At 41.6% G+C, this 25,572-nt stretch overlaps 1 protein-coding gene across 1 annotated transcript in view; it reads right to left on the minus strand.

Moving 5' to 3' along the window:
• The window catches only part of EDARADD (EDAR associated via death domain), a 70,119-nt gene that overhangs the window by 30,534 nt on the left and 14,013 nt on the right, over positions 1-25,572 (minus strand). The window contains exons 3-4 of the mRNA XM_004620363.2: positions 22,896-22,935; positions 11,228-11,286 (exon numbers count right to left, since the gene is read on the minus strand). Coding sequence (XP_004620420.2) covers positions 11,228-11,286; positions 22,896-22,935 — 99 coding nt within the window. The remainder of the gene's footprint in view (positions 1-11,227; positions 11,287-22,895; positions 22,936-25,572) is intronic.

Genomic DNA, 25,572 nt, shown 5'->3' on the forward strand with positions numbered 1-25,572 from the left:
CACCCCATTCCTTCTACTTGGTGAATCCATATCATAATCAATAAGGGTAATTATTAAAACAGAAGGCTTTATTTGTTGATTGGCCTCCCAAGCGGTGATTAGAGGGGCTATGTTTGGGCCTGAGGATGCAATGCCGCTCAAACGCTCTGGTACAAGGGACACCCAGAGCACCCCAGCAGTGCTGGATGCTTCTAGGGCTGCACAGATGATGCTCAGGGGACCATGTGGTGCTGGGACTTGAACCTGGGTTAGGTGCATGCTAGGCATGTGCCATCACCACTGTACCTTCAGCTCCTTATTTTTATTTTATAATTTGATTTGGGGGCATTTGTAGTTTATTCTTTTATTATCTCTTATTCTCTTTTCTTGGGCTGGAGCGATAGCACAGCGGTAGGGCGTTTGCCTTGCATGCGGCTGACCCGGGTTTGATTCTTCTGCCCCTCTCGGAGAGCCCGGCAAGCTACCAAGAGTGTCTCACCCGAGAGGCAGAGCCTGGCAAGCTACCCGTGGCATATTCTCTATGCCAAAAACAGTAACAACAAGTCCCACGATGGAGACGTTCGTTACTGGTGCCTGCTCGAGCAAATCGATGAGCAACGGGATGGCAGTGATTCTCTCTCTCTTTTTTTTTTTTTTTGCTTTTTTTGGGTCACACCCGGCGATGCACAGGGGTTACCCCTGGTTCTGCACTCAGGAATTACTCCTGGCGGTGCTCAGGAGACCATATGGGATGCTGGGATTCAAACCCGGGTCGGCTGCGTGCAAGGCAAACGCCCTACCCGCTGTGCTATTGCTCCAGCCCTGATTCTCTTTTCTTAAGCTTTCACATCTATTTGTTAGGCTCCTTTTCTAATTTCTTATGTATTTCATAGATGCTTTTTTCCCTTGACATTTTCATGGTGTTGAAATGTAAGATCCTATATTTAAAACCTATTGGACAATTTGATCTCAATTTCATCTTATTAATAATTTATTAGAAATTTGGGTTATTAAAAGTTTCACCTTTTTACCCTTTCCCTCCCACTCCCCCCTTTTGTTGACTTATTTATTTTGGATCCTGCTGCTTCTAGATAGGATTTCCTCTCACTGTATAGGAGTTCCTTGAGTATTTTTTTGCAAAATCAGTTTAGTGGTGATAAATTCCTTCCGCTTTTATTTAGGTGTAAAACTTCTTAACCCCCCTTCAATTCTGAGTGGTGCTGATCTAGTACAGGCAGAGTAGTCAGGGGGCAAAATCAATTTCCCCCTAGCACTTCACATTTTCAAACATAAGTACTCAAGTTCCTGAAAAGATGAGCATATTTGGGTAGCACAAGTCATCATGGGAAAAACAATTTTCATTTTATCATGTTCTCCATCAAGCAAAAGCAGAAAATGCAGACAGTCCTGAATCTGGTTCCCTCAAAACAAGGTTTGGGGTCTTTAAATGCCAAACATCCCAACAAAAATATCTCAGGAACACGTGACAGGTGAGACTGTTGGAAACTAAGCTTATGGCAGAGGAGAATTAAAGAAGAGGAAGCAAGAGAAGAAACAAGGACGAGTCAGAGAAGGGAGTCTCAGCGCCCGAGAGGGAGAGCGTGCTTGCCGTGACAATGTGAGAGGAGACAAGATGCATGTGACCCCGTGAGTGGTACAAGCGGAAGGTCAGGATGTGAGGGCAATTTGGCTGTGACATCTGTCACCTCATTGATCGCCAGAGTTGATTCAGCTGATCTGGCTGGCTAGGGGGGGGTGTCCCCTTCCTCCCTCACTGCTCCATGTGCGTCCCTTCCGAAGCTTTGTGCTTGGTCCATGAGGACGGGCTTCCCCGAATAGGGACAGGCCGCTCTTTGGTCTTCAGTTGAGGGTGTAGAAGTAGCTGTGCTCCTTAGCTAGAACCTCCAAACAAGCTCTCAAAGTGGAAGGTCACTGGATGAGCATTTCTCAAGTAAATAAATGTAGTCTCGAAAAGGTGAGATGGTGAAACTTAAGGAAATTTAGTACCCTTTGGAGACTCAAGCCAGATATTTATCTGTGTAAGGCAAAAATTTCAACCTTTTCACACCTACAGTGTTCACTGGCCTACCACACAAGAGCTGATAACCCCTGTGATAGACCTGCTGCTTTCAGCCTCCTGTAGGCTTGTGGACCTACGATGGATCATAAGTTGGCAGCTGAAAACCAATGGTCTAGGGCAGAGGTTTATCTTTCCCAATCACACACCACCAGAAATCTTATTTTACTAACAAAAAGAAAACAGAAAGTGCCCCCATCTGCATAAAGTTTACTACCTTTCCCTTCCCCCACTATATCCTCCACATTGAGTAACACTGGGTTAGGGTAGCACTGCACTGTAGCACTGTCGTCCCATCCTGCTGTTCATCGATTTGCTCGAGCGGGCACCAGTAACATCTCCATTGTGAAACTTGTGTTACTGTTTTGGGCATATAGACTACGCCACGGGTAGCTTGCCAGGCTCTGCCGTGCATGCAGGATACTCCGATAGCTTGTTGGACTCTCTGAGAGGGACAAAGGAATCAAACCCAGGTCAACCACATGCAAGGCAAAGGCCCTACCAGCTGTGCTATCACTCCAGTTCTGGGTTAGGGTATCAAGAAGAAAATTGGTGGCATTCAAAGACCCCATTCAAGCTCACTTGGTATCCTTCACTTATTTTCAACGTTTTAGTGGTTTGCAAATCTATCCATCTGTGCTAATGTAAAACCCTCCTCACCTTCCTGGAGATGAGAAATTCAGCTCTATAAATAACTGGGAAGGAAGATACAGAAAGAAAAACAGAGTGTGAGGTGCATAAAGCCAGGAGAGACTAGTGTTACTGTCACGGAACAGGTAGGCTACCTTTTAGAGAACTCTGGGATTCCTACCCCTCTCTCTGAATTCCCAGATGGCTCCGTACCCAGAATGTCCCACTGCAAATTTCAACAAAGAGATGCCTATGTGGACTGTAAGGCTGAAAGAAGAATTTTATTCTCACTAGAATTAAACATACCAAGTGCAAGTTCTGGGGAAATTTTTCTTATTTCATCTAGTAGCACCAGTTTCTCATTCTTTAAGCTTCGTATCAGGAATGAACTAAGGAATTACCAAGCATTTCCTAAAAACAGAACTATCTGGATTTCCTTTGGAGAACAAACTACAGGACTCGCCAATCTGCTAAAGAGATCTTGTTGGAGCTTGAAAGGATTGCTGTATATCAGGAAGAGCAAGTAGGGACCTGCTGAGCTGACTCACTAAGATATCATCTAGAGCAAATGCTGGCTGGGGCCATTCCCTGTTATTAAAATGCATGTAATTGCTTTAGGTTTGCAGATAGGCAAGCAGGCTGGTTGCCAAGGCAATGGGGCTGCTGAATGGGATCTTGCTGACTATCTCTGGAGCCAATTTAAAGAAAAGAGCAACCTTACCAATTTTGTTCCAGTAGATTTTAGTCAGGTTTGTCTGCCAGACTGATATCACTCATATCTGTGGAAAAAACTAAAATCTGCCTAATCGGAAGCCAGTAAGAGGTCTATGAGCAAGGGGTAATGCTAATTACTGGCAACTAGAGGGTGGGTGTGAGGCAGAGAGGAGGTCCCGTGTCCCTACTCAGCTACTCATCACCTGTCCCTGGAAGACTCTCTAAAACGGGGATATAAGAAGAGAAGATCCACTCTTCAGCTTCTCAGTAAGGTTATGTATTTCCTAAACTATACATTGACTAGACTCACAGACAAGATCTAATAAACAAGAGAGGCTGCCGGTTTAGTTCTACTGAGTAAGATATAAAAGCTACAAGTTAATTCTTCACAATACATGCCACCACTCTAAATACTCAGTGGCAGACAGCCCAAACCTACTTAGGCGGTGGTGTTCAAAATCACCTCTTGTTGGGATGCTCGAGAGGGAGACCAGCTTATCACTTCTGTAACCGATTGCTCATGATCTACAGAAACTCCAGGTCCAATTCCTGTGCCACTGGGGGCCTTCATGTGTGTATATGAGATGTGAAAAGCTAGGGTGGCTGTCCTGATGGCGGGGCCAGGGGGCTAGTCTTCTGTTGTCACAAGTTGCCCCCCTGAAGGACCCTGCCCTTGGGAATGAGGCACATGGGGGCAGATATTGACATTCAACAGGGAATGTTTGGGGGTATCAGGCAATGGCAGTGTTTAAAGGCTGAGGAAGAAGAGGAAAATCAGGTCCACCCACACTCCGTGGGGACATCAAAATATTTTTTTTGTTGTTTATTTTTTGCTTTTTGGGTCACACCCGGCCATGCACAGGGGTTGCTCCTGGCTCTGCACTCAGGAAATACCCCTGGCGGTGCTCAGGGGACCATATGAGATGCTGGGAATCAAACCCAGGTTGGCCACGTGCAAGGCAAATGCCCTACTTGCTGTGCTATCGCTCCAGCCCCAAGGGGACATCAAAATCTTTAGTCAGGCCTTATTTGGAGGTAAGAAGAGATACTTTGGACTGAATGAGAGACAAGTACTGAACAAAGTTAAATATTTAAATTTTAAATATTCATTTATTCATTTAAACATTCACTATAACTTATGAGCACCTATTATGTTGTAGGAAACTGGTACTATTCTACCTCTTTTACAAATAAATGACTGGAAGAGCTTAAGTACTTAGCTCAAGGAGACTCAGCTAGGTAGCAGAGCTTGGAACTTAGAACTCCCTAACTCAGAAGCCCTCAGGGAGGACAGTAGAGCATCTGAAAACTTGGAATCTCCACTTTCTGGGTTGTTCAAATCTGGATTTGATGACTGGGTAGCTGTATAACCTTATACTATTCAACCTCCTTGAGCATCTGGAAAATGGGTGTTTTTTGGGGGGTTGTTTTGTTTTGCTTTGTTTTTTTGCTTTTTGGGTCACACCCAGCAATGCTCAGGGGTTACTCCTGGCTCTGAACTCAGGAATTACTCCTGGCAGTGCTTGGGGGACCATATGGGATGCTGGGAATTGAACCCGGGTCGGCCGCGTGCAAGGCAAATGCCCTACCTGCTGAAATATCACTCTAGCCCAGGAAAATGGGTGTACTAATAGAACATGCCATAAAGTCTTTTTTGAAAATTAAATGAGGTCTTGTAGGTAAGTACTTAGAATAGCACTTGATCTTAAAAATGTAAACTACTGTATAATTATTGTTCTTTCGATGACATCCAAAGGACTCCTACAAAATGCTTCTGATATTGCAACGTGAAACAGAGAAGTGCTACTTTGCCTATACAGCATAACTAAAACTATACAAAAGAAAAGATGACAAACTAGTACTTGACTCCTCTTTATTGCTTTTGTGTATTTTGGCAGTGCCAAGGGTCAAACTCACAGCTTCATACATGAAAGGCATGAGATCGACCATTAGCCACATCTCTGGGAATACCACATTAGTTTTTGAATGCAAAAATAATCACTTAACAAAAAGAACGTCTTATTTCTCACAGTTACATTTAACAGAGCGGGGAGGAGCTGGGCCATATGGAGCATTGCCCGGATTCCTCCCTGAGCGGTGCGGGGAAGAGAGATGCTTCCAGCATGCTCCGGAGACCACCTAGTGCTGCTTCAGCGTCAAGAAACCGTGCTCGAGTTTTTACACTAACTCTCTGACCTTTAACTCCCAAGCAGTGCTCAGGAAGCCCGGGGCTCTCCTGGCTCTCCTTCACCTTATTGGGCCACACTGCATGCTAGAAAGGGACATAGCGGCCAAACGAAGAATTCATGCCGGTGCCCTGGCTGGGTTCCTCTGCCCTGGGTAGGAGCTAAGCCCCTCACTCTGCCTGGGCAGGGAAGGTCCTGAGAGATTCCAGAAGTACTGATGCTCAGTGTCCTCCTCAGATCCCTGGGGGACGGACAGCAGGTGACTCGAGTGGTAAAGTACAAGCCTTGCATGTGTTTTATCGCCTATCACGCTAGAACCCATCTTTGCCCCATCCACCAAGCACTGCCGGGCGTGGCTCTGGTGGCCCCTAAGCACTTTCAGGTGAAAAATAAAACCTTCAAGCACAGAATGCTGGGACCCAGCGGTAGCTTGGTTGGTAGAGAGGCCACAAGTTCCAATTCCCTGCACCATCCCACCTGGTGTGTACCATCCCGGCAAGGTGGCACCACCCTCCATATGCTCAGCCTCACTGAAAAGTGTGCACCCCTCTCATCACAACAGCAGCAACATGGCGGGGAGAAGAATAGAACAGAACCTCTGCAGGGAGGGACCAGGCGGTGGGGCTTTAGAATAGTTCTCCAAGTGATTCCAGTCACTTTGCAGCCAGGGACCACAACCAGCAGCCGATGCACATCCTATGTGGGCGTCACTACTGGGTTTTTGTTTCTTCCTGGGAAACCCCAGGCTGTGGGGGAAAACAGACTCAGCTGGGTGCTTGGCAGTCCTGGGTACTGGTTAATGCCCTCACACTCTCCTTCCCTGAACCAGGGAGCCGTCTTCCGGGCTTTCTCATAGGGGATTAGAAAATGAGCAATTGTACCTGATTGCTCTCAGGGCATATGTGGTGGCACTAGGGTTTGAACTCACAACCTTGATTTGATAAGACAGACAAGCACATTAAGTCCCTGAGCCATTTTCTGGACCCCATGGAAAACTTAGAGCAAGAAAACTGGGAAATGTTCTTAGTGGTATGAAGAGGTCCTTTACTCTGATGGAAAGGCAATGGAACAAGCCTGATGAATTGTTAGAAAATATTATGCAATGAGAGCAAGACATAAAATTATTTGCAAATAGTTTTGTGTAATTATGCATATAAAAGGTATTTGGAATGACAAAAATAGCTATGATAGGTGAAACTATGATAGATGAAATGAATTTTTCATTTTTCTAAATTTTATTTAGTATGTTTTAAAATGGACTGGAGCGATAGCACAATGGGTAGGGCATTTCCCTTGCATGTGACCAACCTGGGTTCGATTCCTCTATCCCTCTCAGAGAGCCCAGCAAGCTACCGAGAGTATCCCACCCGCATGGCAGAGCCTGGCAAGCTACCCGTGGCGTATTCACTATGCCAAAAACAGCAACAAGAAGTTTCACAATGGAGACGTTACTGGTGCCCGCTTGAGCAAATAGATGAACAACGGGACGACAGTGCTACAGCGCATGTTTAAAAATATTTTCAGGGGTCGGGCTGGAGCAATAGCACAGCGGGTAGGGTGTTTGCCTTGCACACAGCCGACCCGGGTTCGATTCCCAGCATCCCATATGGTTCCCCTGAGCACTGTCAGTGGTAATTCCTGAGTGCAGAGCCAGGTGCATTGCCAGGTGTGGCCCAAAAAAAAAAAAATTTTCAGGGGTGGGGGGCTGGAGTGATAGCACAGCGAGTAGGGCATTTGCCTTGCACGTGGCCAACCCAGGTTCAAATCCCAGCATCCCATATGGTCCCCTGAGCATCGCCAGGAGTAATTCCTGAGTTCATGAGCCAGGAGTAACCCCTGTGCATCGCCGGGTGTGACCCAAAAAGAAAAAAAAATTAAAAATATTTTCAGGGGTGGGACTCCAGGTGGGACTCCATCAACCAGGTGGCAGTTCAATGTGGAGGTTCCTGGACGCAGAGTTGCTTAGACCCTGGGGCTATGTTCTGTTTGTTTTTTGTTTATTTGCTTTTGTTTGTTTGTTTTTGGGCCTCACCTTGTGGAGCTCAGGGCTTCTGGCTCTGCACTCAGGAATCACTCCTAGCAGTGCTCAAGGAACCATATGGAAGGTTGGGGGTTGTTTGGCTGTTTGCAAGACAAGCACCTTACCCTCTGTACTATCGGTCTGGCCTAGGCCCTGAGGTTATGGGGGGGGGAGGGAACGAGGGTCACCCGGGCCACTCCTGCAATGCTCAGTGATCTCTAGGGTTATATATACCCAGAGGTACTCAGGGGACCAAGTGATGCCAGGGATTTAGCTACCATCAGCAGCATAGAAGGGGTGCACCTTAACCCTGTACCACTACATCTAACACCACTAAATTACCTTTGACTTTATAATAGTTATATTTGAAAAAAAAACAACTAAAATTGAGAGGATAGTATTGAGAGTTCCTATATACCATACATCTGGTTTCTCTGATTACTTATTACTAATATCTCCCATTAGTAAACTTCCATTAGTCACACCTGAAGACGCCAATAATTTAATGTGAGTTCTAAAGCTTAAAAAATCTTTTAAATTTATAAAACCACATAAGCAATATAAACATAGAGAAAAAGACACTCTTTCCATAACTTCTGCCTCCTAATATTTACTATTTTCATTATTGCTTCAGATACCACTTGGCATGGGTCCTTGGCTACAAACTAAAATACATGTCGTACTACTACCATTTGTCATAGGTTTGTGCATGTTATTAAAGTAAATAAAAATGATATGATAAATAAAAATATGATAAAAAGTTCTGGGAAACATTTTCTCTAACATAAAGTACTATGGTTAAGCTATGAACCAGACCCTCTAGAACTATCTAGAATCTAAATTTGTAAGCTCTGATTGGGGACTTCACCTTTTCTTTCCAGTTTTTGTTGTCCAAAAATATTCAGTTGATATTTGGCCTCCAAGCATATGTTCAATATATTCAAAGTATATTCCCCTGTAGGAAGAGGAGAGTCTGATAGCTAAAGGATTGATCTGAAATTACTCCATGATAAGCCTTCTTCGTGAATATTTGTCTGGGAGAGCAGACTTTAATTATTTTTTTAATAAGGGTCACACCTAGCAGTGCTGGGGAATTGGGTCACTTAATGCTGAGGAACAAGCTCAGGACCTCACATCAGCTAGGTATGTGCTCTACCATTTGAACTATCTCCCTGGCCTCAGACTTTAATTTTTTGTTTGCTTTGTTTTTGAGCCACATTTGGTGACACTCAGGGGTTACTCACATCTGGCACTGAACAGGGAGCCATATGGGATGCTGGGGATTGAACCTGGGTCAGCCTTGTGCAAGACAATCACCCCCTCTGCTATACTCTCTCCAGTCCCTCAGACTTTAATTCTTGACATCAGAATTCCCCTTTGTCGCTTAAAAAGAAAGCTGCTAAAAGTAACTCTTAGTAGAAGTAGAATTTAGTTTTTTAGATTATAAAAATCACAAAAATAGCAAATATTAATATAGTAAAGAACAGATTTTCAGCATGCTTTTGCATCTGAGCTACAGAAAATGAAGTATGGTCTATTTTTGTTTGTTTTCTTTTCATTTTGTAATGTTTCTCAACTAGTGAGTTTTCTTTGTTCTAACTGCCAAGCTGGTTTCAAAGAATTCTTCTGGATATCTAGCAGTTAGAACAAACCCTATAGGTTAGAAAAGAAATAGCCAACAGAAGTAATGAGATAGGGTAATTTTTTTCAAAGAACAGAAAGCATGCCATTTAAAACAGAACTTAGAATACTCTGGTTTCTCTTCAGATTGTAACAATCTTTCACGTTTGTTGAAATAGAACTTAGAAAAATTTTAAAGCCGGTTTTCCTGCTCTTCCTCCCTTTATGGTGATAAATATATTGTCATCTTTTAGCATAGTCTCACCGAAGTGGACAGAACTATATCATTAAAATTAGAAAAAATACTCTACAGTATCCTAAAGTAGACACTGTAACATATCTTAAATAGCTTGGGAAATCCCTAAAAGCAAATTAAACAATGTACTAAGATTGTATCTCTTTTTTTTCTTTTTGGGTCACACCCAGCAATGCACAGGGGTTACTCCTGGCTCTGCACTCAAGAATCACCCTGGCGGTGCTCAGGGGACCATATGGGATGCTAGGAACCGAACCCAGGTCAGCCGCGTGCAAAGCAAATGCCCTACCCACTGTGCTATCACTCCAGCCCCCTGAGCTTGTATCTTTAAAGGAGACCATATCATGTCACAATGAATGTGAGGAAGAAAGCTTTGCTAAACAAATTAATGACTGAAAGGGGAAAAATTAAACATTAGGTTTACTAATTCAGTCACATATAAGGATTCATGAATAAGAATAATATATGCAAGGCAGGTAGTTGCAGCTAAAAGTAGCAACTCAGAAGCTGGAGAGATAGTACAGTGGGTGTGGTGCTAGACTTACAGCTGACCTGCACGGCCCTTTCCTGTACTGCCAGGAGTGATCCTCAACACAGAGCCAGAAGCGAGCCCCGGGCACAAAGAGGAAGAGACAGAGAGAGAGAGACAGAGACAGAGACAGAGAAAGAGAAAGAGACAGACAGAGAGAGAGAGAGGAGAGAGAGAAGAGAGAGAGGAGTAAGCATTCAGCATACCAGTTTGGCCCCAAACCCAAAAGTAATAAAAATAAAAATAAGTTATAAAAAAAGTAGCACCATTGACCATATTCAATAAAACTGCATTTACAATTAAAACTTCTTGTTCATCAATGTTATAATTTTGCTTCATGACATGTGATTTGAGTATCCAAATTATGAATGATTTATTACAGACGGAAATTTTGAAAGCAAGACTAATCAAAGCTCCAAATCTGTCTGTTAAATATTAACGTAGTGTAATGGAAGGAGTAGAACTGATCTTGCAGTAAGACAAGCTTTTTTGAGACATTTATTGCTCTAATAAAGTTTAGCATATGTGAGGTCATGTACACTTTGGCTCATGAGCTGAGGGCACGACAAGAGATGGTCAAAGAAGTAACTGAAGCACAGGGTGATCTAAGATAGAATTCAGAAGGATGTACTCCAAAAGATAAACAGTGGAATGATAGACAGTTTTCAATCCTGTGTACATACTAATCCTATTTGAAATTTAAAAGAGCAAACATTTTATCATCAGACAATAATTAATGTATTTATTTTTTGAAAAATATCTTAAAATACCATCAATCTTTGACTTCTGATATCAAAAAGTTAAAAGTTTTGTAAATAATTGAAAACTACTATTGGAGAAATTCTATTATAACTTAGAAAAGTCTCTCTGTTTCCATCTGTCTGTCCTCTCTCTCTCTTTCTGTCTCTGTCTCTGTCTCTGTCTCTGTCTCTGTCTCTCTCTGTCTCTCTCTCTGTCTCTCTCTCTCTTTCTCTGTCTCTGTCTCTCTCTCTCTCTCTCTCTCTCTCTCTCTCTCTCTCTCTCTCTCTCTCTCTCTCCTTTCCCACCAGGCAGGGGGAATCAAATGCAGGGCCTCACACATGCAAACATGCATTCTATCACACGTATCTCCAACACACCTTATTTTTTTAAGCTCTATAAGATAATTTAAAAAAAAAACCAATCTATTAGGATTCAAATGTACCAAGGATCAATCAACAATTGAAGTTATTCTTACCTGATTTTGCACATCAGAATTTGTTGGGCAGTTCGAAGTAATTGGGTCACATTCCTCAGCTGAGGGGGGGAAAAAGACACACATTTTGATAAATAAAGTGCATTCTCAGTGGTAAAAGATTTAGTATCATATGCTGTCTTGTCACCTGCTAATCTCAGGAGGTTTTCTCGCCCTACTCCATACACTTTGCTAAACAATACCTAATTAATGGGGACCAGGCAAAGCCTCTGAATATCCTCGTGTGATGGGTTTTAGTGCCTCAACAGAACTCTATAGACAAGCCCACCTCATCCTCTTTCAAGAACCAGGGCCACCATCGCCTCTAGCTATATACAAAATCTGTCTTGCACAGCTCCTGGCCATCCCCTCTGTTCCCCAGTGCAACCCCAATGGGACTGTATGCCCCGCAGTGCCCTTTCCTCCTGGGTTGTGTCTATATGTGGCATATAAACCTTGTCTGTTTCATCTATTCACTGTAGGTTAACGTATCCACCTATCTATGCAACTCTAGCATAAGATCCTTTCCCTGTTAATGTGGTAAATAGGAAGTGGTCAAAACAATTACCATAACTCACAGAATCAACAGAAGCGCAACACAAGACATTTGATCAGATATAACTAACTTCACTGAAACGGTGAAGGCTGCCTGCAACAGAAATGCCCATTGCCAGCAGTCCTATACTTTGACCTGCACAGTGCTGCATTTTTATTTATCATTTATTTGGGGCCACACCAGAGATGTGCATGGATTACTCCTGGCTCTGCACTCAGGAATTATTCCTGGCGGGTTCTAGGGACCATATAGGATGCCAGGAGTTAAATCCAGGTCAGATGTGTATAAAGCAAGTGCCCTACCTGTGCTCGGGCCCCTGTATTATTCTTGTTATGGGTATGTCCTAACTCTCACCTAAAATGTACTTATCTCCAGGATGAAAACTGTTGTTCAAAGACTTAAATGGAAACCCAAGATTTATAAAGTAATTTACACAGCCAATAGATTAGAAGAGTGCTAACTGCCTTTGTGCCCTACAATATTGGATTTGAATTAACTAAAGTGTGTGAATTGGCAAACCTCATGGCCTTGATTAGCTAATCACATCCTTTTAGGGGATTCAGGGATCACTACACATCTTGCAACTGCAATACTTGTCTCCACAGTGCCCTGTATGTTCATTCCATCTCCTGTTCCCTCCCAGCACAAGTCCCATGGGACTCTGCATGGCATGGAATGTTCTTTTTCCTCACTCAGGCTCTGAGCATATATGACTCATGCATGCTGTCGATCTCATCTTTCCAGAGTCAAGTGTCATGTAATTGCCCATCTCTCTCTACAGCCCAAGGGCAGGATCTCTCCCTCACCCGTTGTACACGTTACCCTCTAAGAAACCTTACACCAGAGTCCTGTTAGTTTTTTTCACTTGTCTGATATTTGACTAAGCTTTTCAGACAGGAAAAAGTGGGATCCTACTTGTCTTTCAAGCTCATCCTGTCTACGGCCATACCACCCTGAACGCGCCCTATCTCGTCTGATCTCAGAGAGCTTGTCCTTCTAAAGGTCATACCAAAACTCTCTCAGTTCTATTGTTAAAGTGGGGAATGCCAGTGAAAGTCAGAGGAATGGAACATGCATGCTCAATGGGGAGCAACCTTTCAAAATTGATTGCGACAAAGAAACTTCCATCGTTGTTCCTCTTACGCATATGCCAGTTTTGCAGCTCTCTGATTTGTGGTGAATATTTTAACACAGTGTTAAAATAATGTTCCATTAGATTTTTAATCGTTCACTAAGGAAGTCAGTGATGCACTTTAAATTTGAAAGACGACAGAAATAGTGTTCAACCAATGAAGTGCATTGTGCTTTGTAAATATTTATAGCTATAACGTCTTAAACTGAGTTGTTTAACTGGGGCTTCAAAGGTTAAGACTAAATAGAGCTTGCTTCAGCCATTAACTTTTTAGATTCATTAATATTAATTTAGTATGAATTGGGCTGTTAGATTTGTTCAAAATATGAGGTTATATTCATTGACCCCTACACAATTTAGACTGGAGTAAAGGACTATTTTCCTTAATTTTATTGCATGATATAACTGAAAGCATGGTCTTTATAAAGATCCTGTATAATATTATTTTTTAATGAGGCTCTCAAGATCAGGGACCAGTGTGCCCCTCTCAGCAATTATAGGACAAATGGCCGGTGGTTCAATGTAAGGGATGCTGCTCTGTTAAATGTAGGAGTTACCTGGGATACCCTTGAGTGCATCCCACAATGCTGGGGATCATGAGGTGCTGGAATTTAACTAGGATCGTCACACACAAGGAAAATGCCTTAACCCCCTTACCATATCTCTGGCCCTTTGTACGGTATCTCTTCAGCTAGAGCAGTAGAGATCCTATGTAGGCTTTGTTTCTCAAAATGAAACCTAGTGACCCACGTTGTTTCTCAACATAGATTCCTGGGTCCTACTATAGATATATCCTTAACTGCAATATCAGGGGCCCCAAAAATCTAACATTCTAATAGACAGAACACAGAATTCTGATCACACTAAAGCATGATTCTTCACAGCAGAAAGCAACAACATAATAGTGAAAGTAACTCTCTTAGTGGTTCTTACAATTGTTAATTTAGCAATTTTGTGAAAGTGTTCCCCCCAAAAAACAATAATTTGAATTTAAAACATAACTTTTTCTCATGTAGCACTTCTTCAAATACTCCTGTGTTCATATCACACTACATCTCTCTACCCTCTTACAAGGAAAAAATTTATTTTGTACTTTCATCTTGGTGTCATGAGTTTGAGAAGGAAGGTTGATTTTATTGCACCAAGAGAGTCTCAAGAGAGTTTCAATAAGTACCAGGAGGTTGACTCCATTGGCTTGGAAGCTGGCCTCACATTCTGGGGAGAGGGCAGCTCAGATAGAGAAGGGAACACCAAGTAAAATGTGGTTGGAGGCCACGTGGGGGAAGGGTGATGCGTGCTGAATGTAGACTAGAGACTGAACACAATGGCCACTCAACACCCCTATTGCAAACCACAACACCTAATTGGAGAGAGAGAACAAAAGGGAATACCCTGCCACAGTGGCAGGGTGGGGTGGGGGGAGATGGGATTGGGGGGTGGGAGGGATGCTGGGTTTATTGGTGGTGGAGAATGGGCACTGGTGAAGGGATGGGTTCTCGAACATTGTATGAGAGAAACATGAGCACGAAAATGTATAAATTTGTAAGTGTACCCTCACGGTGATTCACTAATTAAAAAATAAATAATTTTTTTTAAAAAAAGAGAGTTTCAGTCAAGGTTGCGTGGGAGGGAGTGTACCAATGAAATGAGTAGGTTGATAATGTACAGCAAATAGTGAAGATGTTTGGTGTATTAACTTTTTATTGTTGTTGTTTTGGGGTCACACCTGGCAATGCTCAGGGGTTGCTCCTGGCTTTGCACTCTGAAATCACTTCTGGTGGTGGTCAGGGGATCATATGAAATTTCAGGGATCGAATCCAGGTTTGCTGCACACAAGGCCACTATACTATCACGATGGCTCCCTGAGATATTAACTTTTCTATCAATACAAATACCTATTGACAAGTCTATGTCAATATGCAAGTTGAATATCTCATATAAAACACAAGTTCGCTTTCTAATTTGAGACATTTTGATAATTTAATTTCCAAATTATTTTTGTGTTTTCCTTAGTACTTGCTTCTTTTGCCTAACTTTTCCAAACTGAACTACTCCTATATTTAATTTAAAAATTGTTCTAAAGGCTTCCCAAATATCAACTATGCTTAAGATAAAATTCTTCACAATAACTAGCAGTAGAATCATTCTACATTATTTTACATTAGACTTAAAATCACCACAAAAAATTTTTGAACAAAAGAAACATCAGGAACATTAGAGAAAATGAAGACAAAAACCAATGAGTTATGATGTTCGTATGTAAAATTTCCCCTCATTTTTGAATACCAGCTATTTAAAAAAAACGGAGTTTTTCAAAGACATTTTCCCTCAAAGGATCACATTCCCTTCATCGTATTCAAGCCAACAGTTCAGATGAGACATTAAGAATTCTGTGCTACACTATGGCAATGACAGTTGGAAATGATCATTCTGGACAAGAACTGAGTGCGGAAAGGAGGTAAAGGGATATGTTTGATAATCTTGCAGGTCCTGTATTGCAAACAACAATGCCAGAGAGAGAGAGATCGAGAGAGGAAAAAGTGTTTGCTATAGAAGCAGGTTGCAGGGGCTGTGGTGGGGAGTGGGGGATGGCAGGAGGGAAACTGGGGACAGTGGTGGTGGGAAATGTGCACTGGTGAAAGGATGGGTGTTGGAACATTGTATGACTGAAACTCAATTAAGAACAACTTTGTAATTGTGTATCTCACAGTGATTCAATTAAAAAAATTTTAAATACTGTGCTATACAAAAGAAAAAGAGAAAAATTCCCAAATAAACTGGCTCAGAGGTGAAAGGGGAGAAATTTTAACAACCCTCCTCAGAGATACAAAATATAAGAGGTTCTATGAACAACTCTATGCTGTTGAGGTGGAAAACATTAAAGAAATTGATCTTTTTTTTTTTTTTTTGCTTTTTGGGTCACATACGGCATTGCACAGGGGTTACTCCTCGCTCTGCACTCAGGAATTACTCCTGGCAGTGCTCAGGGGACCATATAGGATGTTGGGATTCGAACCCAGGTCAGCCACGTGCAAGGCAAACGCCCTACCCGATGTGCTATCACTCCAGCCCCTAAAGAAATTCTTAGAATCATGTGATTTACTAAAATTGAATGAGGAGGAAATAGAAAACCTAAACAGACCAATCAGAAGCAAGAAAACTGAAATAATGATTAACAATTTTCCCAAGAACAAAATCCCTGGTCCAGATAGAGTGACTGGTGAGTTCTTCAAAGACTTCCTAACTTTATGCCTACTGTCCTTCCAAAATATTGAAGAAAAACGAATACTTATTAACAGTTTCAATGAAGCCAACATAATTAATCAATACTAATATTTAACAAAGTTATAGATATTAGTAAAAAATACTTTAGACTAATTTCCCTGATAAATACTGATGTAAAATTCCTCTACAAAATATTAGCAAACCTAATACAACAACTTATACAAAGGGCCATATCAACTGGGATTTACTCCAGGGATGCAATGATGATTCAACACATACACCTCTATTAGTGTAAGACACCATATCAACAAAAATTATATGATCACATTAATCAATTCAGAGAAAGCTTTTTGACAGATTTTAACACTTTTTTAAATGAAAAAACCTTCAACAAAACAGGGATAGAAGTAACCGTCCTCAGAAACGTAATGGCCACACACAACAAATTCTCAGGCATTATCATTGTCAATTACACTTCAGAGGCAATATCTCTGTCTGCTTTGAATATCAGTGTAATGTTAGCATCTTAGACGATGTTGGGCAGGATTCCTGTTTCTTCAATATTTTGGAAGAGTTTAAGGATCAACGGCAGTGAGTCTATTCTGAAGGTTTGATTAAACTCACCAAAAAACCTGTCTATACCACGACTTTTGTTTTTTGGGGGAAATTTGTGATTGCTATTTAAATTTCCTTGCCTATGATCGGCCTGTTTATGCTTTCTGTTTCCTTTTCATTCATTTTTGGGAGAAAACATGTTCCTAAGAATCTGTCCATTTCTTTTAGATTCTCCAGTTTAACTGAGTAGAGTTGTTCATAGTAAGGTCTTGAATTCTGAAAGTTCTCTTGTAATTTCTCCCCTTTTGTTCTTAATCCTATTTATTTGAGTATTTGAGTACTTTCTCCTTTTTTTCTTTTGTGTGTGTGTGTGTGTGTGTGTGTGTGTGTGTGTGTGTGTGGTGTGTACTGGAGCAATAGCACAACAGGTAGGGTGTTCGCCTTGCAAGCGACTGACCCAAGTTCAATTCCTCCATCCCTCTCGGAGAGGTCGGCAAGCTACCAAGAGTATCCTGCCCGCATGGCAGATATCAAGTTCTGCACAGATCCTTGCAAGTTACCTGTGGAGTATTCGATATGCCAAAAACAGTAACAACAGGTCTCACAATGGAGATGTTACTGGTGCCTGCTTGAGCAAATCAATGAACAATGGGATGACAGTGCTTCAGTGCTATCATTGTCAATGGTGAAAAACTGAAAGAATTCCTCCTGAGATCAAGCACAAAGCAAAGATGCCCACTTCATTCAATATAGTATTGGAAGCGCCAGATAAGGAAGGAAGGAAGGAAGGAAGGAGGGAGATTTGGAAAAGAAGTCAAATTACCACCACTTTCAGATGACATAATAATATACATAGATGACTTAAAACAGCCCACTAAAAAATTCTACAAACAATAACCAATAGTGTAAAACTCCCACAGCCACTGCATGTTCACTTACCCTCTGGGCCTACTCTATTTAGTTGGGAATGACTGACTTAAACTCTGAGGAGAGGCAGCCAAAACAGCTAAAATTCTTGGAAACACTGATTCTACAACTGAAAACTCTAGGGTGCCCTTGGGAGGCAGGTGGGCTTAGTATCACCCTGGAAAAGTCATGGCAGCCACACCCACACCCCACTGCTGCAGCTCCATCAAGGGCTCAACTTCACGTCTTCACTAAATTACCTGCACAGACACTATACTGAAAATAATTTCAGGTACTCTGTTCCCAGGCTGAGAGCTCTGGTGTCTCTCAGAGTCTGGGTGGGCAGCCTCTTCCTACCCCACCCCCTGTTGTTCTGGCAGCCACAGCCATCTCCCTTATCTGATGCCATTCAACCCATTGGCCCAGATTATACTGGGCCACATACGCAGCTGCACGACACTTCCTAAGTCCTCAATACTGAAATTCCGGTAGGAGCACACCAAATTAGATAGGAAGGCAACATAGAAGCCAACTAAACTCAACAAATAAAAACAATAAGGCTCAAAAACAGAGGCTCAACTAGCAACAACAGCTTAATAAATTCTTAGACAAGCACTTAACAATCCCGTGATCAGATATTTTATACTTATTGATTTTAATATTGGAGCTTTGTTATCTAATCAATTTCAACCCTAGAATTGTATCAACAATTGTGACTTTTGTGTATAAAAATTTTAAAAATACAGGAAAGTAACATGCTGCAAATTAATACATAAAAAGCTGCTGCAATCCTATATGTAAATAATGAACTAGAAGAGAAATAAAGCCAAAAGGCTACTGCATTCCAAAATAGTGTCAGGCAAAAATATCTACTGTCACCACTCTTATTCAACAGTTTTGAAATCGCAAGCCACAGCAATCAGACAAGAAAAAAACATATGAAAGAAATCCAGATTAGAATTGAGGAAGTCATATTATGACTATTTGCAGACAACATGATACTACACATTGAAAACTTTAAAGAGTCTACCAAAAAAAAAAAAACCCCTCCCAGAAATAATAAACCAATACAGTGATGCAGTAGGTTACAATGTTAACAAACAAAAATCTATTGCATTCCTGTACACAAATAATAGAAAAAAAGAAATGAAAATGACTATACCCTTCAAAATAGTGCCCTGAAATAGCAAATGCCTAGGAATCAACTTAACAAAAGAGGTGAAAGATTTAAACAGTAAAAACTATAAATCACTGCTGAGAGAAATAGAAGACACCAGGAGATGGAATAGGATCCCCTGTTTGTGAATTGGAAGAATCAACTTGCTAAAATGGCCATCTTATCCAAAATACTATACATATATAATGCAATAACCATTCAAATTCCAGTGACGGTTTTCAGACATGAAAAAACTCGCTAAAATTTGTATGGAATCATAAGAGTTCCCAAATAGCCAAAGCAATCCTAAGTGGGGTAAAGATGGAAGGCATTGCATTTCCTAACTTTAAACTACCATCACAAAGCTATAATAATCAAAACTGCATGGTACGGGAGCAAAAATAGACCTGAAGACCAAACTGGAACAGAAATCAGAGTCCTGAGTTCAACCCTCAGGTTTATGGGCAGCTAATCAATGACAAAGGACTTAGATATATAAAGTGGGGTAAGAAACGTCTCTTCAACAAATGGTACTGAGAAAACTAAATAGTCACACGTAAAAAAAAATGAAATTAATGGGCTGGAGTGATAGCACAGTGGGTAGTGTGTTTGCCTTGCATGTGGCTGACCCAGGTTCGATTTCATCATATTAAATACAAACTCAGATTCTGATGGTTAGGTTAATTTAAGGGAGATCTGCTTTATTTAATATAGGAGTTGTTTTTCATTTTATTGAGCAATTTCCATATGATTATAATGTCAGCAACAAGGAAAAAATGTTCTTTTACTTCCACTCTAAGGTTATTTGTTGTTAATGGTATGAGGCATGGTCTTTGGTCCTTTTTTTTGTTTTTTTTTTTTTTCTTTTTGAGTCACACCCGGCCATGCACAGGGGTTAATCCTGGCTCATGCACTCAGGAATTACTCCTGGCGGTGCTTGGGGGACCATATGGAATGCTGGGACTTCCCGGGTCGGCAATGTGCAAGGCAAATGCCCTAGCCACTGTGATATTGTTCCAGCCCATGCAGAAACACTTTAATTTAATGCAGTCCCATTTGTTCATTTGGGACTTTTGCCTTTGCCAATGGAATCAAATCAATGAAAACACCTTTCAGGTTCAAATTTTGGAGTATTTTGTTATTTTCCTCAACATACCTTATAGATTCTGGTCTCAACTCAAGGTCTTTGATCCACTTTGAAGTAATTAATGTGTAAGGTGTGAGGTATCTAACTTAATTTTTTTCACATGTGATTATCCAGTTTCCCCATAACTATTTGTTGAAGAGGTTATGTTTACTCAACTTCATGTACCCAATTCCCTTGTTGAAAATTAGTTGGCCATATCTGGGAATTTGTCTTTGGGTATTCAATTCTAACTCATTGATCAGAGAGTCTGTCCTTATTCCAGTACCATATTATTTTGCTCATTATAGTTTTATAGCATAATTTCAAGTTAGGGAATGGGACAACTTCCAATATTTTATTTCTGACTATGGCTTTGGCTCTTCTGGTCATTTTATGATTCCACACAAACTTTGTTGTTGACTTTTCTAAGTCTTTGAAGAACGTCATCTGAATTTGGACGAGGATTTCATTTGATCTATAAATTAATTTCTTCTCTAATTCACATGGGGTTTTTTTCCTCCTAAAAACAATTCCAGTGAGAACATCACTATAAACATCAAATAATGACACTGGCCATTTTGTGGTATATTAAAATATACATAATAATACATTGTTGTATTAGTCATTCAAATACTGTAATAAGTTTTTAAGCTTCTGGACATGTCTCATTATGTATAAGATATTTCTCTAGAAATAACAAATTATGCATTTACTATTACTATTCCTCATTAATAGGGACAAAGAAAAATCTATTTTTCTCTCGTTTCAGGGCACACCAGTACACTCTAGCTCTTTGAGCCATTTCCCCAAGTCTTATTTAAGTTTTTGTCAAACTTAAATTCTAGGAGAAACCCAGTAGTTCAGTTACAGTACTATAAGGTTACTAAGCAACAATCTTTTCCTTTCAAAACAGGAAATCAAATTCAGTGACACAAAGAAAAACACACACAAACACACAAAAAAACTTTAGACAGCTTGAGCCCTCACAATGCAAGGCCAGAGTCACGGTCCTTGTCTAAAATACTACTGTTCTGCCTCTCTGCTAAGCAGTTTTCAATAGTCTCTGCACTGATTTTTCACAAATCTCTTGCCAGACATCTTGCCACCAAGTCTGGGATTCTCATATGCCAGGCACCATGCAGACTGGTTTTTGTTGATTCCCAAGTACCCTGGGAAATGAATGTCAACATTGTCATTCTTACTCTGCAGATGGAAAACTAAAACCCTGGGGTGTGAAATCACCTGCCAGCACATGGCAGTTTGGCTCCAGTTCCCGTCTCTCTCCTATAAGCCTCAATGGCATCACCAGCAAATTCTCGTGTGTGTGTGTGTGTGTGTGTGTGTGTGTGTGTGTTTCGGTCACACCTGGCTCTGCACTCAGGAGTCACTCCTAACAGTGCTCAAGGAACCATATGGGATGCCGAGATTCGAACCTGGGTGGGCTTCGTATAAAGCATGCGCCTTACTGACTGTGCTAATCTCTGCAGCCCCTCGCCCAGCAAATTCTTGAAGTCTCAGACCAGCTCTCTAAGTGAGTTCTGTGTGGCAACCACTCTGCTATTACAACACAGATTCCTGGACCTGATTCCAGATTCACCACGACATGATTTTGGGGCTGTGAGGCCCGGAACTGCATTTGAAACAAGCTTGCCAGATGATTCTTGACTCTGAACTGACATCTGATTCCCACTGCCTAGGACACTAACCTCTCCGTCACTGCATGTCTGGCTGCACCTCCACTTTCCACAAACTGGGGATCCAGGACACTCAGAAGCCACTCAGTGAAGAGGAAGTAAGTGTGCTCCCCAGTATCTCTAGGATTTGTACTCAATCCTGGCCTCTGGCCTCTTTTCCCTTACCACTGCATGGGAGAGAATGGGAGGGAGACTCTAAAAGTGTCAGTTAGTGAGCAGGGCTAAGACTTGCTGGGTAAGCAGTGGAGGGCAGGGGAGACTTGGTAGAATTCTAGAACTTACCCAGGGGCTGCCCCTGGGAGCAGCTCCCAACCCTCCAACCCGGGTTCTTGTGCTACCCATAACTGAGAAGATCGCTGGGGAAACCCACATTTGCATGGTCTGGGAAGTCCTCCCTCACCAGGAAACCAGAGCTGTCCCTTCCAGCTCTGAGGCTGGTCAGATATGATTGTCCCCACCTCGCCCCATCCCATCCTTCCACTCTGGGTTATCAACCAGCAGCGTGGCTTCCAACATGGATTCAGCCTTATGTACTGGGCCACGGGTTAAGTTAGGAGAAACTGATTTCAGCTTAGCCACTTTTGTTGGTCTGCCTATGGGGTACTGTTCACTAGACTTCTAGCTTTGCAGCCTGACAAGCACACCTTATCCCCTTGTCTCCAAATGAAACTTTCCATGGTTTGGATAGAAGTGATTTCACACCCTCCCAACCTCAAGGCTCAGACCTGGCCAAAGTCCTCCATCCTTCTGATGACAATGGACCAAGCATATCACAATGTCTCTAAAGTTGTATTCAGGGGGCAGGGGCAGGAAAAGACTATCTCTCTGTCATTTTCAGTTGTACTATGGAAAAGCGGGGGTGTCAGGGACTATCCTCCCTGTCATATGGAGAAAGTCTAATTGAAAAAGGAGTCAACACAGCAGTAGAGAAGACACAGGAGACAGACAGACAGACAGACAGACAGACAGAGAGAGCACCTGAGAGCATCATTTTAATAAATCTACCAGTGCCTCTAAACCCCTAAGCCAGTAAGTCCCTCCTCCCTTTGTGAAATGAATATGAATTAGATTCGTGTTATTTACAGTATAGAGTGCTGGCCTATTTCATTTTATACATGTTAAAAACACCGAAAGAATGGAATTTACAACTTGTTATATAGCAATTTATAATCTTTAATAAGAAAATTCATGCCTGGGATAATCATCAAGTATCAGATGTTTCAGTTTCCCAGTTTTAAATAATGAAAATTTGCTGTGACTAGTGCTTTGTTCACAATATAAAATAATCACAAGTTCCAGTAGTTATATGAACTGTACATACCTTTAGGGAGTCCTGTATCTTGAATGGGATATTTGTCTGACTGTAGAAACCAACAGAAAGAAGAGAGTTACTTTAAAAACACACAATCAATTATACGATCAAAGTGAAAAGAAAGCTTTGTCTTGGGAAAACCATAGTTTTCATTTAAAACATTTAAAGTATTTTGCCTAGGTCTTATCAATAGGCCTGACCCATTTTATTTTCAATTTCTTCTCAATCAAAGTTGACAAGAGACTAATGTTAGAATGCACGGTAAGTAAACCAAATTTTCTCTGTTCTGACCACTAAAACCACACTTCCTCTCTTTTCTGCTGTGCTATTTTCCTTCTGCATTTCCTGCCATTAAGACTAAGGAGCATTTGTTTTCATAGTTATGGGGAGAGAAACATTTCTTCTCATCATTTCTGTGACATGCATTGGGGTTAACAGGTGTGCACTCCAGGCCGGGGAGATGGAGCTCATGGAGAGAGCTGAAAGGGCTGCATGCTTTGCGTGTGAAAGACCCTGGGTCTGATCCCTGACACTTCACGGTCCTCCCATACCACCAGGAACAACGCCGGAGCACAAAGGCAGTTGTAGCCCTGAGCACCATCCAAAAACCAAACGATAAACAAATAATCATTTGGGGCCAGTATTCACTATTACAGAATTCTGTCCTGAGCTGACTAAGACAGGATTGTGAAGGTAACTGTTCTACTGATGGCACAAAGGGTACATAATCGTTTTTTCATCGTGCACAAACTCGACAGACTTCGATCACAGGAGGGGAGAGAAGCACTGTGCAGAAGACAGTAAATGTTCACCCATGTCTCTGATGCATTTCAAACATGTGGGTTACTAAAGTTCTAGAAACCTCTATTTCAGACTAAATAAGATACTTATTACATATGAGTGAGAATGTGCCCAGTTTTCCGGTCCACCTCCCTAGTCTCTGCCAAATTCCTAGTACCCTTTGACCTCTGCCTTTAGGAACTGTCCTAAAGCCTCAAAGTGGCACCCCTACTTCCTTTAGACCTCTCCCATCTCTTCCTTGAACACAGAAAAAGCAACAACAAAGGTAGCACCATCATGTGTTTTGTTTCAAGTGCCTTTCCTTAGAATATCTTTGAAGCTGGACAGGAAAGTTTCTGAATCTCTACAAGCCTCCAACTCACATCACAAAAGAAATCAATCAATCAATCAATCAATCAATCAACAATCAACTGAGGTCAGACAAATGGATTCTGGATATCTAATGATTAATGGGCTTTAAGTGCCCTCACCCCCCACTTCCGCCAGTTTCTTTCTGTTTGGGTCACACTAAGCTGTGGTCTAGATGTGCTCAGAACACCAAGTGGTGCTTCAGATAAAACCCAGGCCTCTGGCATGTAAAGCACAAGCACAACCCCTCTGAGCTCCCTCCTACACCCCACATTTGTGTTGTTTAAGTCACCTGGTATGTGTTCCTTTATTATAGTGAGCAAATTATGCAGGGAAGGTTTGGGAGGGAAATTTGCTGTTCGTAACACAGAGAAGAGATCAGAGGAGCCACAAGCCAAGGTGAGCAGGAGGGAAAATGGGAGACCGAACCTGCGGTCAGGACAGAGAATGAGACACCCAGATAATCACAGTGAAAAGCGTGGCTGAGAGAAAGGGAGGGGAGCTTGACAGAAATCAAAGGCTTTCGGAACAGTTCACAACAGAGGGAGTGATAGGAACTCACTCCCGGGGCATTCTGCATTGTCTTTGTAAAATTAAGGGAAAGGGGATTTGTTTTTGTTTTCATATCAATTGCCACTGTGTTTCAGAACTTGATCCCTTCTGCTGTTCATATTTATCAAGCCAAAGTTACACAATGGTAATTATAAGTCATAAAAACAAACACAGGCCTTCAAGATGTTTAGGGGCCTTGTGAAGGACCAAACAACTAAGGACAATGAATTCAATTATACTGTTAGATGTCTTTTTTTTTCTTTTTGGGTCACACCCAAAAAGAAATGCACAGGGGTTTCTCCTGGCTTTGCACTAAGGAATTACTCCTGGCAGTGTTCAGGGGACCATGTGGGATGCTGGGAATCAAATCCGGGTCGGCCACATGCAAGGCAAATGCCCTACCCGATGTGCTATCGCTCCAGCCCCTAGATGTCTTTTTTCTGAGCCCAAATTAATCAGAATTGTTAGTGACTCCATAGTAGTAGATCACATCTTCCAAACACTGTGAAACAAGGAATACATCACCCACAATATAATATAACTCATGGAAAGTGATAAGATTTTCTATTTGATCCTAAGCAAGAAGTAAGATACCACATAGAACTGGACTCTAATCAGGGAATTTTATCCAGATCAGTTAACCTTAGTTCCTCCTCCATAGAAAAGGGGTAATAGTACCTGCCCCACCATATCTTGGGGTTTTTGTAGGATGAAAAACCACATACACATTAAATATTTGTCACACCTAAAAGGGCATCCACTGAGTATTTTTGGTGTGGCTGAATTTGAAGTCAGTTGCAACAACGAGGTTTGAGGGTTGTTGGTTTTAGATTTAGATTATTCTGTTGCTGACTATTTTCATTATACCTATGATGGTTACCCATTTTCATCCTAGGTTTATTGAGATAACATAACTACAAAATTCACTCACCTCGGTACAGAGTAGACATTTTCACAAAAGCTTACCGTCCATAGGTGATCACCA

This window comes from Sorex araneus, chromosome 9, assembly GCF_027595985.1.
Source record: "Sorex araneus isolate mSorAra2 chromosome 9, mSorAra2.pri, whole genome shotgun sequence".
In the NCBI taxonomy this organism is placed as follows: domain Eukaryota; kingdom Metazoa; phylum Chordata; class Mammalia; order Eulipotyphla; family Soricidae; genus Sorex; species Sorex araneus.